General features: G+C 47.0%; 1 protein-coding gene across 1 annotated transcript in view; it reads right to left on the reverse strand.

Moving 5' to 3' along the window:
• The window catches only part of lrrc58b (leucine rich repeat containing 58b), a 41,509-nt gene extending 35,959 nt beyond the window's left edge, over positions 1-5,550 (reverse strand). Inside the window, exon 1 of the mRNA XM_072585310.1 lies at positions 4,937-5,550. Within this exon, the coding sequence (XP_072441411.1) occupies positions 4,937-5,535 (599 nt within the window). The 5' untranslated portion in view covers positions 5,536-5,550. The remainder of the gene's footprint in view (positions 1-4,936) is intronic.
• Positions 5,551-20,414: the final 14,864 nt, after the last annotated feature.

The following is a 20,414-nucleotide window of genomic DNA, read 5'->3' on the forward strand; positions in this document are numbered from 1 at the left end:
GGATATAAACGACATTAGTAAATAGCATGATGACCATTTCCATGGTGGAGAGTCAGAACTCCCTCTAATTTCCACAGTCAGACTGTCTCTTTTCTTGAAGATAATCTCAGAGGTCTCCCAGCATGCTACCCTGGAAGTAAGCTCACAAGTATACATAGAATTGCCTACCAAAAATTATATGGAAATCTGGTAGAATCAGAATCAGAATTTCACACAGAGTTACAGCTTTTCTCTACACTTGGCATGAAAACATTTCTCCTCATTTTCCCTCCATTTATTTTGCTGTTTATTTTTAATCTAGGATCTCAGGTCACTGACTCACTTTCCTGAGGATATCAATTCTCCCTATCTGCTTTATTAAGACTTCTCCATTTTGCATAGCTCTTTCAGGTCTCTCCTATCCATCCCTGCTGTAAGGAGAGCGTAGATTCTACAATCCCTGGTATCAGATGAGTAATCCTCCATTATATCCAGTACAGGTATTTCACAACCTACATAAAGTGGTTCGCAGAATTACATACAATATTCCATCTGAGACTCCACAGCATGCTTTCCTTAATTTTTGTATCCAATATCCATAAAGTCAAATATTTTAGATTCATGCTCAACCATTTTACCAACTTGTCCCATCACTTTCAAACATTTGTGGATATGCACCCCCAGGTTGCTTTTTTTTAAACCACCCACAGAACAATATTTAGTAAACGTCTCTCCATGTACTTTCTCCCAAAAAGTGTTTCACCACATCTATGCTCAATATACTGCATCAATCATGTATTGCCCCATATCCTGCACTAGTCTACATATATAATGTCCACTAATAATGATGTATGGCATTCTCTATAGTACCCTCCTCAAAATTCCAATTCTTTAGAAGTGCTAATTAAGGTAACATATGAATGTTACTGGAAGGAGCAGGAGTAGGCCATCTGGCTCTCAATCCTGCTCCATCATTGTATATGAGAATGGCTGATCTGACTGGAACCACATATCCATATCACCCCCAAACCTCTTGCTTATACGGATCTTTGGATTGCTGTGATAAAAGGTATATACACAACAACACTGCTTCCACTGCCTTTTCCAGGAGGACTATTCAAAAGACATTTCTCACAAAGGATCATAATTCTTTCCTCATCTTCATTTTGAATTGGTGACCACTACTTATAAATTTTCTACAACCTCTTCAGATCTACCCATCAGGACCTTACATGTTTCAATCAAGTATTGCTCTTCTAAATCCTAGCAGATGTACACCATGCAAGTACAAGCTTTCTTCCAAGACAACACACTCATTTCAGTGTTAAACCTTCTCTGAATTGCTGCCAACTTATTTACATGTTTCTTTATTTAAAAAGGTGACCAGTACAGCGCATAGTACTACAGATGTGGTCTTACCAATGGCACCCTTCAAACCCACAATTTCTACCAGTTAGAAATACAATGGCAACAAATACATAAGGGGATATCTATTGAAAGTTCCCTTCCAAATTACACATCATCATAACTGGAAAAGATATCACTGGCTCAAATGGTGAAACTCCCTTGCTGACGGCACTGTAGATTGCAGCAGTTCCATAGTTAAAGAGTGACTTACTGTCAACAGTCCTTTTGTTTCCAGCCTTTTTTCTCTCTCCTTGTAGGCTCTGTCTTCACCTATCCACTCAACCCCGCAGCCCCAGTCATCAATATTAATACTATTTTTTCCTAGCTACTTCCAGTGTTAAAGAAGAGTCACTGGACTTGAAATGTTAACTCTGTTTCTTTCTCCACAGATGCTGCCAGACCTGCTGTGTTTCTCCAGCAATTTCTGTTCTTTTTGTTTGTTTCAGATCTCCAGTTCTTTATCTTCTCTTACACCCTTACTTGTTTCCATATCTGATGATTACCACCCAAAAAGTATAACATCACCCATTTAAAAGATAGAGACAAGGAGAATTTTTCCCTCAGCAGTGAGAGTCTTTGAAACATGTTTTCTCAAAAAGGCAGTGGAAGCAGGAACTTTGAATATCTTTAAGCAGAGGTAAATAGATTGTTTAGGCAAGGTAATGAAAGCTTATTGAGGGTAGGATATATTGTGGAGACATCCTCATTCAAATGCTTTTAGATTTGTATACATCCAAATTACTTTAAATTGCAAAGAAAAATGACAATATAACTTATAGCTCTCTCTTGAAATATGTTAGTGATGAAATATGGAAGTTTAACTTATATTTAAAAGAAAAACTGATATGGATTGGCAAAACATTACAACATATTCAAAAGATAAGTTAAGTGAAGCCAGATTTTCTATCTGATATCTCAACTTAGCATGTGTGAAAAAGTATACCCCTAAGGTTTTACAAGTGGTCTGCCATCTAATTGGATCTTAAAGCTATACTACAGAGAACTAAACACTTGTAGCAGAAAATTTTAAAAAAGGCTCTTCTATGAGTAATAAAAAATGTGGTCTTATTTGCATTTAGTAATGGTCCTGGTCAGGCATCTTCAGAAATAAAGATATCTGAATTCACTTCACTGGACTAAAGATTCTGAAACTGACACTTCAGTGGAGAATGTTACCACAGTATTTACTCTTAGAATGGATTATATTACGAACCAGGTACAATAGAAACAACTCATTTGGACGGCATCTTTATTAACATGAATATTATTTGAATGGGGAAAGATTTCACAAAGCTACAGCATAGGGAGATTTACAAATCCTAATGCATACAATCATAAAAAGCTACTACATGTATCTAGTAAATAATAAGAAAGACCCAAATGGAATGTTGGCCTTTAGTTTAAATAAAATAGAATATAAAAATAGGGACATCTTGCTAAAACTAAACAAGGCACCACTTAGAATACTGTGAAGAGTTTTGGTCCCTTATCAAAGGAAGAATACACTTGTTTAGGATGCAATCCACTGAAGGTTTACCAGATTGATCCTAGATATGGAGGGATTTTCTTCTGATGAGAGGTCGAGTAAGTTAGGTCTGTGCTCACTGGAGTTTAGAAACATGAGAGGCAATTTTACAGAAACATACAAAATTCTTAGAGGTTTGACAGGGCAGATACTGAGAGGTTATTTCCCTTACAGGAAAATCCAGGTCAAGATATAATCTCAGAATAAGGGGCAGTTCAGTTAGAGCAGATGAGAAGGAATTGGTTCTCTCAAAGAAAAGCAAATCTAAACGATTCTTTATTTCTGAGGGCTATGGAGGCTGGATCATTAAGCTTATTCAAGGCTGAGATCCCCAAATTTTTAAATCAGTAAGGGGAAGGTAATGGGATAAGGCAGGAAGAAAATGGAATTGAGGACTAATCAGGTAAGCCATGAATGGCAAAGCAAACTCATTGGCTCATAACCTATCTCTACTCTTACATTTTATGGTCTTAATGTACTGAACTATCCCATGGCAATTCAAAAAGGAGTATTTACGAACAAGTAATACACTGAATCACATAAGGAGATATTAGCTAGATAACCAAAAGATCATTCAGAAGAGGAAACAGGAGCCTGGAGTTAGAGGTTCAGCATCTGTGGCCTATGTACCTGATGTGAGATCAAGAATGTAGAGCAAATTATAATTGGAGATGTGCACGAGGGCAGAATTGGAGCAGAGATAACTCAGAGGGTTACAAGATTCGAGCAGGGTCTGGAGTTAGAATGGGACAGCCCTCAGAAAAATTTGAAAACATGGATTAAAAATGTTAAAATTATGGCATTATTTAACGAGAAATAAATATATGGTAGTGAGCACAGGAGTACTGGGTGAATTTAAGACAACACTAAGTTTATGGAAGATGGCAGATGAGAGGCCAATCATTACCTCTAAATTCGACTTTTCAAAGTATGGACGAGCAGGTCAACAGCAAATAAGCTGGGTTAGGTAATGTAATGAATATCAAAATAAGTGGCTTTTGTGCAAATGATCAGAAATTCACCGAGGTCAACTAGAATAACAAAATTGTAAACAGCCTGATTTAATCTTAGACATTGACCTGAAAGAGGGATGGAGTGACTAGCTAGGAAACAGACTTTGTAGTGGGATCCGAAGACAATGGCTTTGGTCGTTCTGGTAACTGGGAGGAAATCTACTCAGTGTTGAACATTAGACGAGTAATCAGACCATATAGACAAAGTTGAGCTGCATGTTGTCAGCATACTTTCATAAATTCACTTATATATAAAAGACAACACATAGGTAAGAAATAGGAAGCTAAGAATGGAATCTGAGAAAATATGATGGTAAGAATAGTAAATGTTGTCTCCTATGATCAGTTTGCATTAGATGATCAAAGTCATAATACAGAAATAAGTTAGTTAAAAAGGCTGAATGACAGCTCAGCTGACACTCATCTAATTTTAACAAGTGATTGCAAAATTTAAAGTTATTTCAAACTATACACACATTTACTAAGGTGAGGAGACCTGGTTCTTAGTGTTGTTAGTACATACACTAACTTGTTACATTAGCCTGTTGTGGCCATTATAAAGTCAGTATTGAGAGAATAATTCATTTTATAAAACATCAGCTGTTGGAGAGCTGGTTAAACTACAAAATTGAAAGCTGTCCCAAATTGTTACTTAATAACATGCAACAAGCCTAATACATGCTATTTTATTCCATGGCATTGTTCTTTTGAACATTACTGCACATGTAACAGTATGTTACTGAAAATAGTTAATGTCACCTCACAGAACACCTTGTAATTGCCAAGTGCATTTGTTTTAAAATACTCGAATGACCTTGCTGTTTCAAGAAGACTATCCAGATCAGTGAAGCAACTTAGTAAAGTTCAAGTTTCATATAGAGAAAATGAAATATCTTCAGATTGTACAACAAATTATAGGCGCGTATTTGGTCTAGAAAATAACACGGTTGTACAAATATTAAAACCATGTAACGCTATTATTTCTCAAGGGAAATCAAAAGGCAAATATTACCTGGTTAAGTTTTCTATGTTTGGTGGTATAGTTTTAAGTCTGTTTCCCCCAAGTGAAAGAGATTTGAGTCTTTGCAATTCTAGAAGCTGAGAAGGAACCTCTTCAAAACGATTGCCACTGAAATTGACAACTTCCAAACCCATCTTTCCCAAGTCCTTGGGCAGGGAGAATTCGTCCATTCTGTTATTTTTGGCTATCAAAGTCCGAAGTTTGGTCAGTTCCAGGATATCGTCGCAGATAACGGAGAGACCATTGGAGCTGATGTCCAGGAAGAGCAGGTTCCTAAAATTGGCGATACTTTCAGGAAAAACAATCAATCTGTTGTGTGTCAACAATAACTGTTGAGTCTCGTTTTTCCTTTCTTCGCTGATGTCTTCCAAAGACACCGTATCCAGATTCATTCTGGACAAGTTCAGCACGCTGTCTCCTTCCATATTCTCCAAAACGTCCATAGCTGACCCCGGCAAAGCGAACATTTTAAACTTAATCAGAGTACTGAGGTGGAAGGAACCATCCAAATGCAGTTCACTGGCAGTGGCACAGCACTCAAATAGCTCGCCCGATTTCCAAGTCCCCGCCCCGGAATCCGAATTGTCCATAACGGCCCGCGGAGGCGGACAGCTGACAGCGCGAGTACGCAGCGTCCGGGGCAGAGTCACGCGGTGTCTGCGTAAAGGTCATGGCGTCATGACGTATCGTCCGCGAGGGGAGGTCGGCCGGAGTTGGCAGTTGGTGCGTGACTTGGTGAGGCCTCAGTGGGAGAACGCAGGGGAGTGATAGAGCGCGAGTGAAAATGACACAATTGACGGCTGACCTTCGACGTCTTACAGATGACTGGCAAAGGGTCAGTCGGTTTTCAAAGCAGCCTTCGTCTTCAATTCTGAAAAGTAGAGAAGACAGTGATCGCACAGGAGGTCATGTGAGCCCACTCTTCCAGCCGGCGGTCTGCAACTCTGGAGATTTCACTCTTAAATTCTTGAATCTTATCATTCAGATAATGTTCAAGATTTTCTCCCGCCCCAAAACGTCTCTCTTAATCACCGTCTTCTCCAAGCTGTCGATCTGTCACGATTTTCATAATAACTTGAGAAATCCCAGATTCTTCGTGTCTGGCTGACTTGTTGCCTTTGCTCACTTGGGCAGCTCAGTGGCAAGTAATATTTGCACCATACAAGTGCCAGGCAATGACCATCACCAGCAAGAGAGAATCTAACCATCAGCCCTTAACATTCCAAACACAGTACTGTTTCTGAAACCCCCACTATCAATATCTTGGGGTTATCATTGACCAGAAACTGAACTGGACCAGACACTTAAATACAGTAAATACAAAGGCAGGTCAGACATTAGGAAACCTGGGTCAAGTAATGAACCTGATTTCCTAGAAACAGTCCACATCTACAAGGCACAAGTCAAGAGTGTGATAGAATACTCTCCACTTTCCAAGATGCAAGTGTGAACAAAGAGTAGGATAGAGTTGTTCAGGCCCACAAAATTGCTTGCCCCATTTAATGAGCTCATGGCTAACCTGGTTGTAACCCCAAATATATTTTCTCACTTACCTGGTAACTTTTCATCCCTTTACTTAACCAGTGTTGCACACCAGAATTGCACGCAATCTACTCTAAAATGTTCAAAGGACTCCATCATCTTTTCAGGAAGGGGGTTTGAAAGACACATAGCCATAGAATCATAAGGATGTACAGCACAGAAACAGATCCTTTGGTCCAGCTTGTCCATGCTGACCAGATATTCCAACCCAATCTAGTCCCACCTGCCAGCACCTGGCCCAAAGCCTCCACCACATCCTCTAGCAGCTCATTCCATAAATTAAACAGTTGCCCCTTAAGTCTCTTTTATAAACTTCCCCTCTCACCTTAAACCTATGCCCTCTAGTTCTTGACTCCTCCACCCCAGGGAAAAATCTTTATCTATTTATCCTATCCATGCCCCTCATGATTTTATAAACCTCTATAAGGTCACCCCTCAGCCTTCAAGGCTCCAGGGAAAACAGCCCCAGCCTATTCAACCTGCCCTATAGCTCAAATCCTCCAACCCTGGCAATATCCTTGTAAATCTTCTTTCACAACATCTTTCAAATAGGAAAGAGACCAGAATTGCATGCAATATTTCAACAGTGACCTTACCAATGTCCTGTACAGCTGCAACATGACCTCCCAACTCCTGTACTCAATACTCTGACCAATAAAGGAAAGCATAACAAATGCCTTCTTCACTATCCTATCTACCTGCGACTCCACTTTCAAGCCCTCAAGAGAAAAAGATTTTGCCTCATCAGTGTGACCCCTGATTTTTTTTTAAACAGTGACTCCTAGTTCTTGATTGTCCCATGTGAGGAAAACTCTCCACAACTAACCTGTCAAGACCTCTCAGGGACTTAGATGTTTCAATCAAGTTGTATCTTACTCTTCTAAATACCAAATACTAGCCTAACATGTCCAACCTCTCATCGTAGGAGAACCCACTCATTCCAGGGATTAGTCTGGAAAACTTTCTTTGAATTGCTGCCAATACATATGCAGTTTTAAGTAAGGTGACCAATATTGTATCAATGCATCACTCCAACAAGTATTCCTTGCCTTTATTCTTTGTAATCTCTATCTAAACTATTTACATAGCCTAGTTTTCAGAATATAGGTCATCCCTCTCAATTGTGCTAGTACAATCATGAACGAACAGAGCAACCCTGCACATCCTCCTTGAATCTTGTCCTTCTTAAATATCCTGTCTTCTTCAAGATTAAGGTCCCAATCCATGTCATCTTGCAGCATGTCTCTGTCATGGCCAACTGATTGTATTTACCCATTTTTATTGCCACTTTTTTTTTCAAATGCTATGTTCATTCAGATACAGAGCCTTTAATTTTAACTTTTTATTCTTTTTGTAAATTCTGGATATGTCTATTGGTTTATTTTTAGATTCAAACATGGTATGCCTTCCTAGTATTTATCCAGATTGAACTCCATCTGCCACTTTTGAGCTCATTGACCCATTTGATCAAGATCCCTTTGTAGTCTTAGAAAACCATCACTGTCTGCAATGCCACCGACTTTGGTGTCATCTGCAAACTTACTAACCATACCTTCTATATTTTCATCCAAATCATTTCTATAATTGATAAACAAAAGAGGACCCAGAACTGATCCCTGTGGAACACTGCTGCTCATAGGCTGCCAGTCCAAAAAGCAACCCTTCACCATTATTCTCTGTCTCCTGTATCCAATTGGCAAGCTCACCCTGACTCCCATGTTACCTATCTAGTAATTAGTCTACCATGCTTGTCAAAGGATTTACTAAAGTCCAAGTAAATGATATCTACTGCTCTGCCATCATCTATCTTTTTGGTAACTTCCTCAAAAAACTCAATCAAGTGTGTGCGACACGATTTTCCTTACACAAAACCATGCTGAGCATCCTTAATCAATCTTTGCCCCTCTAAGTGTCCATAAATCCTATCTTTTATAAACTTACACACAACCAAAGTCCACCACCTGCCCAGAACCACGTCCAACACAGCCCACACCGCAAACCCCGTCCAACGCCGCCCACCGCCCACCTCCCACCCCCCCAAACCCCATCCAACATTGCCCACAGACTGCCCCCAAACCCCATCCAACACCACCCACAGCCTAAACCCCATCCAACGCCGCCCACAGCCCACCCCCAAACCCCATCCAACACCGCCCACAGCCCGCCTCCAAACCCCATTCAACACCATCCACCACCCGTCCACAAACCCTGTCCAACACAGCCCACACCCCAAAACCCTGTCCGACACTGTCCAAAACCACCCACAGCCAGCCTCAAACCCCATCCAATACTGCCCACAGCCTGCCCCCAAACCCCATCCAACACTGCCCACAGCCCGCCCCAAACCCCATCCAACACTGCCCACAGCCCACCCCCTACCCTATCCAACACCACCCACAGCCAAAACACAGCCCGACCCCAAACCCCATCCCGCACCGCCCACAGCCCGCCCCCAAACCCTGTCCAACACCGCCCACAGCCCACCCCCAAACCCCGTCCAACACCGCCCACAACCCGCCTCCAAACCCCGTCCAACACCACCCACAGCCCACCCCCAAACCGCGCCCACAGCCCGCCCCCAGACCCCATCCAACACCGCCCACTGTCCACCCCCAAACCCCATCCAACACCACCCACCACCCGCCCCCAAACCCCGTCCGACACCGCCCGCCCCCCAAACTCCATCTGACACCGCCCACCACCCACCCCCAAACCTCATCCGACACCGTCCACCACCCGCCCCCAAATCCCGTCCAACACAGTCCACCACCCGCCCCCCCCCAAACCCCATCCAACACCGCTCATAGCCCGCCCCCAAACTCCGTCCAATACAGCCCACCACCCACCCCCAAACCCCATCTAACACTGCCCACAGCCTGCCCCCAAACTCCGTCCAATACAGCCCACCACCCACCCCCAAACCCCATCCAACACCGCCCACAGCCCGCCCCCCCCAAACCCTTACCAACACAGCCCACCCCCAAACCCCATCCAACACAGTCCACAGCTCACTCCCAAACCCCATCCAACACTGCCCACAGCCTGCCCCCAAATACCATCCAACACCGCCTACAGCCCACCCTCAAACCCCGTCCAACACCGCCCACAGCCCATCCCCAGATACCGCCCACAGCCCGACCCCAAACCCCATTCAACACTGCCCACAGCCTGCCCCCAAATACCGTCCAACACCGCCCACAGCCCAACCTCAAACCCCATCCAACACCGCCCACAGCCCGCCCCCAAACCCCGTCCAACATCGCCCATAGCCCGCCCCCAAACCCCATCCAACACCGCCCACATCCCAAACCCTGTCCAATATCGCCCACAGCCTGCCTACAAACTCCGCGCGCGCACACACACCATTTTACTGCAACGCTTTGACAGGTTCCACCATTGCCCTGTACAGGGCGCTGTTGGAGAGATTATCTTGGGAAGGGGGATTTAGGGTACACTCTTGTGTAGAACTCCAGGGAAAGTGTGGGAAGAGAGAGAGAGGGTGTTAGGTCAGTCATTTAGAGACGGTGCCTGCTCTCCCATCAGTCCAGTACTGTTCTTGGCAGCACTTTTAATCACTGTAAACAAAAGACACAATCGGTTTTGGACACATGTCTTTGATGTAATGTTCCTATCAGGACCTCGAGATCTCCTTCGGATAATTGGTATTCGGATAATCGAGGTTACTATGTATATCTAAAATAAGATTCTCTTTTATTCTTGACTAGAATCTTAATATCTTTATTCATCCATTGTTCTTTAATCTTATCAGCCTTACCCTTCATTCTAACAGGAACAAAATGCCTCTGAACTCTCATTGTCATGTTCTTGAATGCTTCCCACTTATCAGACATCCTTATATCTGCGAACAGTCTATTCCAATCAACTTTTGAAAGTTCTTGTCTCATACCATCAAAATTTGCCTTACTCCAATTAAAAGTTTTAACTTTTAAGGAAGTCTTATGCTTTTCCAAAACCACTTTGAAACTATTAGAATTATGATCACTATACGCAAAGTATCCCCCCACTTTTACTTCAGTCACCTGTCCTGCCTTATCACCCAAATGAAGGTTTAATTTCGCTTCTTCCCTCGTAGGCCCTCAGCTTCTTCCTCTCCAACAGACCCATCCAGTCCCTCTCCACCAATACCATCCTCCACCTTGCTGAACTAGTCCTCACTCTTAATAACTTTTCCTTTAACTCTTTCCATTTCTTCCAAATCCAGGGGGTGGCCATGGGCACTTGGATGGGTCCCAGCTACACTTGCTTCTTTGTCGACTACGTCAAACAGTCCCTCTTCTGTACCTATACAGACACTGTGCCCCAACTCTTCAGCCATTACATCAATGACTGCATCTGTGCAACATCTTGCACCCAGACTGACCTGGAGCAGTTCATCATCTTTACCCACAACCTCTATTCCACCCTCGACTTCACTTAGTCCATCTCGCTCACCTCCCTCCACTTTCTTGACCTCACCATTTCCATCTCTGGTGACAGTCTCAAGACAGATGTTTGCTGTAAACCCACAGACTCCCATAACAACCTAGACTATACTTCCTCCCACCTAGTATCCTGCAAGAATTCCATCCTGTTCTCCTAATTCCCCATCTCCACTGCATCTGCTCAGATGAGACATTCCACTCCCAAGAATCCCAGATGTTCACTTATTTTGAACAATGTGCCCCACTGCACCTCCTCTATTCCCAGCACCACTGCTCTAAATGCCCCACAAACGCAATAAAGACAGGGTCCCCCTTGTCCTCACCTACCACCCCACCAGTCTCCGCATCCAATGTATCATCCTCAAACACTTCCACCAACTCCAATTAAACCCCATCACCAAGAACATCTTCCTGTCCCCACCCCTCTGTGCCTTCCACAAAGACCATTCTCTCCGCCAGTTGTTGGTTCGTTTCACTCTTCCCACCAATACCCCCTCCCCCCCAACCAAACCTCCAGGTACCTTCCCCTGCAAATCCTGCCAGCACACTACTCCCTTACCTCCATCCAGGGCTCCAAACAGTCCTTCAGGTGAGACAGAGGTTATACTGCCTCTCCTCCAACCTAGTTTATGTATCTGGTGTTCTTGATGTGGTCTTCTCAACACTGGGAAGACCAAATGTAAACTTTTCGCCAAGCATCTCAGCCAGGCCCACAGGGGCTCACCTGAACTCCCAGTCAGGTTGTCCAGTACTTTCCAGGAACTGAAAAAACTACACCATGTTCTTCGCAGCCTGCAACACATTAGCAATGAGGATGAGCACCTTGCCAAAACCTTATCCACACCTCCACTTCTTGCCTTTAAACAACCACCAAGCCTCAAACAGATCATTGTTCGCAGTAGACTGTCTGGCTTTCAGGGCAACACCATACAACCTTGTCACGGCAGACACTGCAAGACATGTCAACACGGATACCACCATTCCACGTGGGGTAACCACCAGGTAGTTATGTGACTCGGCCAACGTTGTCTATTGCATACATTCCAGGCAAGGTGGTGAGACCGAGCAGAAGCTACGGCAACAGATGAATGGGCACCGCACAACAATCAACAGTGAGGAGTGTTCCCTCGCAGTCAGAGAACACTTCAGTAGTCCGGGACATTTGACCTCGGACCTTTGGCTGACTATCCTCCAAGGCGGAATTTGGGACAGGCAACAATACAAAGTGACTGAGCAGAGGCTGATAGCCAAGTTCAGTACCCATGGGGATGGTCTCAACTGGGACTTTGGGTTTGTGTCACACTACAGGTGAACCCACTGCATTAAACACACAGACACAGTCCTCCAGACACACACAAGGTCCTACAGATCCGTATACTCACGCAGACCCTCTCATACACAAGCTCTCTGTTATATGTTCACACATACACTGACACACACACACCCTCTCACAGACTTAAACCCCTTTACACTCACACTCACACATACACATACTCACACTCATACCCCCCCCCCCCCCGCATACACACACACACACACACACATATACATTTGTGGGATGAATTTCTACTTGTGAAATTACATATTATTTTGCTCAAAAACTGCATGAATCCATGTAAGATTCTATAAATCCCTTTTTAGATTAGAATCAGTCTAAACTTTGGAGCACACAGGGCACCTCACACTTTCAATGCATTATCTGGGCCAACATGGCCCACTTGAGAATGTAAGTTGAAGAAAGTTCTGGAATCAACATGGCCATTCTAAAAGATAAGAGATTTAACAAATAATCCAGGTCTGTTTCAATATATAACTTCAGTCACATCACACTGCAAACGTTTGCTATAAATTCTGCGTCCTCCAATCTTACACTCCACAACCACCTGATGAAGGAGCAACAGTCTGAAAGCCAGTGCTTCCAATGAAACCTGTTGGACTATAACCTGGTGTGTGATATTTGAATTTTGGTAAAGACTGGTTTCATTATCACTGATACAGCCACACCGATATCGACCTTCATTAGCACTGGGTGACCATGTAACCAGATGTTTGTTTTGATTGGTTCTGATTTGGATGTTGCTAAGCAATTTAACTGTTCCAAATCAGCTGTAAGTGGACTTTCCAGGGGTATGCACTCTCCTGGATCATGGCCTATAAGTTATTTTATTGAATTCGGACCTTGTATGACTCCTTTGCTATCTCAAATCTGCATCCTTGCAGCAATTGCCCCCAATGGCCTGCCACCCGGTTCCTTGAGAAAGTTTTAATCGTTTGGTCAAGGTTTGGCATTGTTTTGGGGTTTTGCTTTGGGATTACTTAGAGATCGTCTGTTCAGTATATGTCCTGAGTGAGGCTATGCAATTTCCTTCACTCAATTGGTGCTCCCCAAACTCAGTTAACCTGGCGAGGGTTTCCATCGGAATACCCCATTACTCATAAGCTTCACTTACAGCATTTTCTAATGACAGAGCCATTTATAATGCCTGTTTGAAGTCTAGTTGGGCTTCAACTAAAAGGTGCTTTTGCATGGTCATATCATTCATCCTGCTCTCATTGCCACTGAAATAACTCCATGAGGGAGATATCTTGTCACTAAGATACCCTTTATATGCATGCGCATAGTAGAAGGCACTGACCCAGCAAGCTTAAAGCTGGTTCTTAGAGCGAACAAAACCTCTGACACTGCTGTTTTTTTTTACCCCCACACTACCGCCTAACTGCAGTAGTGCCTGTCTTTTCCCAGCACCCATGTGTGTGTGCAGGTGTGAGACACAATGAAAGACACAAGGAGCACAAATCTTTATTCAAATTTCCACCACCAGGACGAAAGGAAACACCCGAGAGGCCAGTGACAAGCAGTGCCCTTCACATCAAAGGGCAATGCTGTGTGATCAAACAGTGAAGGGGAGGGTAGGGATTAAATCAAAACAGAGTTGGAGGGAGAAATAATGCACTCCACTCCCTGCTGTGCCCACCTCTCCCTGAACAACTCCAGGGTGTTGATGGAGACTGCATGCTCGTTTTCCAGAGACACCCGGGCTCTAACTTAACCGCGACACTGCTGTTTATTTTTTTTTCTTTCCAAACCCCCACACTACTGCCTAACCGCGGTAGTACTCATATTTTTCCCCAGCACCCATGTTGTGTGTGTGTGCAGGTGTGAGACACAGTGAAAGACACAAGGTGCACGAATCTTTATTTAAATTTCCACCACCAGGAAGAAAGGAAATACCCGAGTGGTCAGTGACAAGCAGTGCCCTTCACATCAAAAGGCAATGCTGTGTGATCAAACAGTGAAGGAGGAGGGCAGGGTTTAAATCAAAATAGAATTGGAGGGGGAAATAATGCACTCCACTCCCTGCGGCGCCCACCTCTCCCTGAACAACTCCAGGGTGTTGGTGGAGACCGCGTGCTCCGCCTCCAGAGACACCCGAGCTCTAACGTAACCGCGACACTGCTATTTATTTCTTTTTTTCTCTTTTTTTTGTGCAGGTGTGAGACACAGTGAGAGACACAAGGTGTACAAATCTTTATTCAATTTCCACCACCAGGAAGAAAGGAAACACCCGAGAGGCCAGTGACAAGCACTGCCCTTCACACCAAAGGGCAATGCTGTGTGATCAAACAGTGAAGGGGAGGGCAGGGACTAAATCAAAATAGAGTTGGAAGGGGAAATATTGCACTCCACTCCCTGCGGCACCCATCTCTCCCTGAACAACTCCGGGGTGTTGGTGGAGACCGTGTGCTCCTTCTCCAGTCACCCAGGCTCTAACGTAACTGCAACACTGCTGTTTTTTTTCTTTTATTCTTTTTTTTATTTTCTTGCTCACACACACTGTTCCAGCTCCCTCAGAAGCAGCTCTCAGAGTGAATAGGATGTCTGATGCTCCTGTTTATTTCTTTTTTCTTTCTTTTTTTCTCTTGAACCCCCACACTACCAGCTAACCGCGATAGTGCTTATATTTTCCCCCACCACCCATGTTGTGTGTGTGCAGGTGTGAGACACAGTGAAAGACACAAGGTGCATGAATCTTTATTCAAATTTCCACCACCAGGAAGATAGGAAACACCCAAGTGGCCAGTGACAAGCAGTGCCCTTCACAAAGGGCAATGCTGTGTGATCAAACAGTGAAGGGGAGGGCAGGGATTAAATCAAAATAGAGTTGGAGGGGGAAATAATGCACTCCACTCCCTGCGGCACCCACCTCTCCCTGAACAACTCCAGGGTGTTGGTGGAGACCGTGTGCTCCTTCTCCGGAGACACCAGGGTTCTAACATAACCGTGACACTGCTGTTAATTTATTTTTCTTACCCCGCTACTACAGCAATAGTGCTTATTTTTTTCCCCCCAACACTCGTGTGTGTGCAGGTGTGAGACACAGTGAGAGATACAAGGTGTATGTATCTTTATTCAAATTTCCACCACCAGGAAGATAGGAAACACCCAAGTGGCCAGTGACAAGCAGTGCCCTTCACAAAAGGCAATGCTGTGTGATCAAACAGTGAAGGGGAGGGCAGGGATTAAATCAAAATAGAGTTGAAGGGGGAAATAGCAGGAGAACTTAACAAGTACTTTGCGTCAGTTTTCACAGTGGAAGACATGAGTAATATCCCAAAAATTAAAGGGTGTCACGGGGCTGAGTTGAGTATGGTTGCCATTACGAAAGAGATAGTGCTAGAAAAGTTAAAAAGTCTTAAAATTGATAAATCTCCTGGCCCTGATGGGATACACCCTAGAGTTCTGAGAGAGGTGGCTGAGGAAATAGCAGAGGCATTGGTTGAGATCTTTCAAGAGTCACTGGAGTCAGGAAAGGTCCCGGATGATTGGAAGATGGCTGTTGTAACTCCCTTGTTCAAGAAAGGATCAAGGCAAAAGATGGAAAATTATAGGCCAATCAGCTTAACCTCGGTTGTTGGTAAAATTCTAGAATCCATCATTAAGGATGAGGTTTCTAAATTCTTGGAAGAGCAGAGTCTGATTAGAACAAGTCAACATGGATTTAGTAAAGGGAGGTCATGCCTGACAAACCTGTTGGAATTTTTTGAAGAGGTAACAAGTAGGTTAGACCAGGGAAACCCAGTGGATGTGGTCTATCTAGACTTTCAAAAGGCCTTTGATAAGGTGCCACACGGGAGGCTGCTGAGCAAGGTGAGGGCCCATGGTGTTCGAGGTGAGCTGCTGGGATGGATTGAGGATTGGCTGTCTAACAGAAGGCAGAGAGTTGGGATAAAAGGTTCTTTTTCAGAATGGCAGCCGGTGACGAGCGGTGTCCCGCAGGGTTCGGTGCTGGGGCCACAGCTGTTCGCATTATATATTAATGATTTGGATGAGGGAACCGGGGGCATTCTAGCGGAGTTTGCCGATGATACGAAGTTAGGTGGACAGGCAGGTAGTACTGAGGAAGTGGGGAGGCTACAGAAGGATCTAGACAGGTTGGGAGAGTGGTCCAGGAAATGGCTGATGGAATTTAACGTGAGCAAATGCGAGGTCTTGCACTTTGGCAAAAAGAATAAAAGCATGGACTACTTTCTAAATGGTGAGAAAATTAATAAAGCCAAAGCACAAAGGGATCTGGGAGTGCTAGTCGAGGATTCTCTAAAGGTAAACATGCAGGTTGAGTCCGTGATTAAGAAAGCGAATGCAATGTTGTCTCTTATCTCAAGAGGGTTGGAATATAAAAGCAGAGATGTACTACTAAGACTTTATAAAGCTCTGGTTAGGCCCCATTTGGAGTACTGTGTCCAGTTTTGGTCCCCACACCTCAGGAAGGACATACTGGCACTGGAACGTGTCCAGCGGAGATTCACACGGATGATCCCTGGAATGACAGGTCTAGCATATGAGGAACGGCTGAGGATACTGGGATTGTATTCGTTGGAGTTCAGAAGATTAAGGAGAGACTTAATAGAGACGTACAAAATAATACATTGCTTGGAAAAGGTGGATGCTAGGAAATTGTTTCCGTTAGACGAGGAGACTAGGACCCGTGGACACAGCCTTAGAATTAGAGGGGGTCATTTCAGATCAGAAATGCGGAGACATTTCTTCAGCCAGAGAGTGGTGGGCCTGTGGAATTCATTGCCACGGAGTGCAGTGGAAGCCGGGACGCTAAATGTCTTCAAGGCTGAGATTGATAGATTCTTGTTGTCTAGAGGAATTAAGGACTACGGGGAGAACGCTGGTAAGTGGAGCTGAAATGCGCATCAGCCATGATTGAATGGCGGAGTGGACTCGATGGGCCAAATGGCCTTACTTCCACTCCTATGTCTTAAGGTCTTATAATGCAATCCACTCCCTGAGGTGCCCACCTCTCCCTGAACAACTCCAGGGTGTTGGTGGACACCACGTACTCCTTCTCCATGGACACCCAGGCCCTAATGTAACTGCGGAAGGGGGGGGCAGGCAGTCGGCCCTAACGACCCCCTCCACAGCCCACTGCCTGGACCTGTTTATGGCCAGTTTGGCCAGGCCCAGGAGCAGACCCACGGAGGAGATCTTCAGACTTGCCCTCCCTCCTCCGTACCAGGTGCCCGAAGATCAGGAGCGTGGGACTGAAGTGCAACCAAAAGCAGGGGAGGTTTTTAAGAAAATCAAAAAAGGGAGTGCAAACGCCCACACCCAATATGTACATGGTCCACAGACTCCACAGCGCCACAGAACAAGCAGTTGGGCTGGGAGTCCGTGAACCACCGCAATCTGCGGTTGCAGGGGACTGCTGCATGCAGCACCCTCCACCCCAGATCCCCGAGAGAAAGGGGGAGGACTCCCACTTAGGAGAGCCCTCCACTGGGGATCCCCACTGCCCGGTGGCAAATGGGCACGCCAAGGCGTGTCCGGGCAGTGGATGAGGGAGAAGAGGTGGACGGTGTGCAGCAGCAGTCAATATAGGGCCCGCCTTTTTACATCCTGAAAGGAAACAAAATTAAAATTCGGGAGGCAGCTCAGGTTGTGGGGCACAGGCTCCCACGGGAAGTATGGGACCTTGGGGCCAATGTGAAATTCCGTCTGGGCTGGGGTGAGCACGGACAGGATCCCACCGCCCACCTGAGCGTCCAACTGGTGCACTACGTTGAGTCCGAGCAACGCCGTTTTAAGGCATCTGATGGCAGTGGCCACGTACCGGACGTCTACCGCTGCCCTGCTAGCTATGTCCTGTGGCAGCATCCAGCCCAGGCCCCCGGCACCCAGCCCGTCCCCGACCCTGGTCGCCCTCGCCGCCACGGCCCTCCCCTCCGACAGCCACTCAAACCCGCGAGTACGGAGGTGCGGATTCCTGAGCAACGGCTCCATGACGACAGCCGCTACTCCAGCCGGAGGGTAGGCACAACGCGATTCGACCATGTTCCAAACAGTGATCAGGTCCTGGTAAAAGACAGGCAGCATCTTGAGGGCGACCTCTCCCCAGGTTAGTGCCACGGTGTGGCTGGGTGGGGCGGGGTTCGGGCTCTGGAGCCCCCGGGCAAGGTGTTGCAGCACCAGGGGCGGGCGTCGAGGGGTTTCTCTACGGGGGTCGGGGGTAGAAGTGGGGTCAGGGTCGGGTACGGGTTTGGGGGTCAGGGTTCCCGCGCCGGGCGACGCTGGCACGGTCGCAGGGGCATTGTCGTGCCGGGGCGGGGCAGGTCGTGGGCTGTGTGTCGGGGAAGGGAATAGTGTGGTCTCCCCGTGGACGGGCCTGACGCGATGCGTCGCGTCCTTTTGAGCGCCTTCTGGCCGGCTGGACGCTCACCCCCCTCCCTGCCGGAGGTTGGAGGATTGGAAGCCTCCGGCTTAGCCTCTGGTGCCGGGGCTTGTGGTGTTGACTTTGGGGGAGGGGGAGTAGGTGCGACGGCACCACCGTCAGCCATTGGCGCGGGCTGGGCAGCCTTCTGGGTGGGGCAGTTTTTCCTAATGTGCCCCACCTCACGGCACAGGTGGCACCGCACGCCGTCTGCCGTCCAGAAGGCGCGGTAGGCTGCGCCCTCGTGGAGGAGGGTAAACGAGCCCCAGGCAAATAAACACCTGGCGTCGGAAGGAGTAGATGTGCCGGAGGGCGGGGTCCTTCAGACCGAGCAGGAGCAGGTGGATCCCTGACCGGATCTCCCCCAAGGTGGTGAGGTGGGGGAGGAGGAGCTCACTGGCAATGAAGGGTGGGACGTTGGAGATCACGACCCTCTGGGCCGTAACCTCCAGAGGGTCGACGGGCAAATGTATCCCGCCCACAGTGAGCCCCCTCTTCACGGCCAGGTGGACCGCCTGCTCGGTCTTCAGGAAGAAAACGGCCTTCCCGGACATTCGGGCCGCAGCAACGATGGCCAGTGGGCCGACCACACTGCCCATGGCCTTGATGCAGGCCTCGATGCTCATGTTAGGGTGGGGATAGGCCTTTACCCCCATGCGTTTGGTCAGATGCCTGAAGGGGGTTTGGGTTGCGGCCGGGGTCGGGACAGCCAAGCCTAAGGCAGCGGCTACACCGGTGTAGGTGCGGCTGGGCCCTGCGACCTTCGGGCTCGCCATACTCTGCTGCGGGTTGTGGAGTCGGGCCTCTGGTGGAGGTTGCTGGGAGCAGTGGTGGAGGTTGCTGGGAGAGTCCCAAGCAGTGACGGTGGAGACCTGCCTCAGGTGACAACAGCAGTGGAGGCAGGCCTCAGGCGAGACCCAAGTAGGCCCTCAGTCACAGTGGTGTGGGGCAGACCTGTTGGGGAGGGTCCCCAAGGCAAGTCCCAGGCAGCCCCAAAATCGAGTCCCAGGCAGCAGCAGTAGTGGTGGTGGAGGTAGGCCTCAGGCAGCAGCAGCAGTGGAGGCAGACCTCTGGCAAGTCCTGGGCAGTTCCTTGGTTATAGCAGTGGGGGGCAGGCCTGTTGGGGAGGGTCCCTAAGCAAGTCCCAGGCAGCCCCAAAATTGAGTCCCAGGCAGCGGTGGTGGAGGCAGGCCTCAGGCAACAGCAGTGGTGAAAAGCAGGCCTCTGGCAAGTCCTGGGCAGGCCCTTGGTCGCAGACGTGGGGGGGGGCAGACCTGTTGGGGAGGGTCCCCAAGGCAAGTCCTAGGCAGCCCCAAAATCAAGTCCCAGGCAGCAGCAGCGGAGGTGGGCCTCAGGCAACAGGAGCAGTGGTGGAGGTCCAGGGGAGGGGCCCCAAGGCAAGTCCCAGACAGCAGCAGTGAGGCAGGCCCCAAGCAGCAACAGGGACAGTCCCCTTCGAGGAGGAGGAAAGTCCTTGCACATACACACACAGTCACACACTGATCCAATTTCTCCAGATCGGCAAAACACCCAAGTGGCCAGTCACAACTCCAGGGTGTTGGTGGACTCCACGTGCTCCTTCTCCAGAGACACCCGGGGTCTAACTTAACCGCGACACTGCTGTTTTTTTTCTCTTTTTATTTCACCCGGGCTCTAGTACCCTTTTTTTTCTTTCTTTCCTTAACCCCCACACTACCGCCTAACTGCGGTAGTGCTTATTTTTCCCCAGCACCCATGGTGTGTGTGTGTAGATGTGCGACACAGTGA

The sequence above is a fragment of the Chiloscyllium punctatum genome, chromosome 15 (genome assembly GCF_047496795.1).
Source record: "Chiloscyllium punctatum isolate Juve2018m chromosome 15, sChiPun1.3, whole genome shotgun sequence".
NCBI classification, from domain to species: domain Eukaryota; kingdom Metazoa; phylum Chordata; class Chondrichthyes; order Orectolobiformes; family Hemiscylliidae; genus Chiloscyllium; species Chiloscyllium punctatum.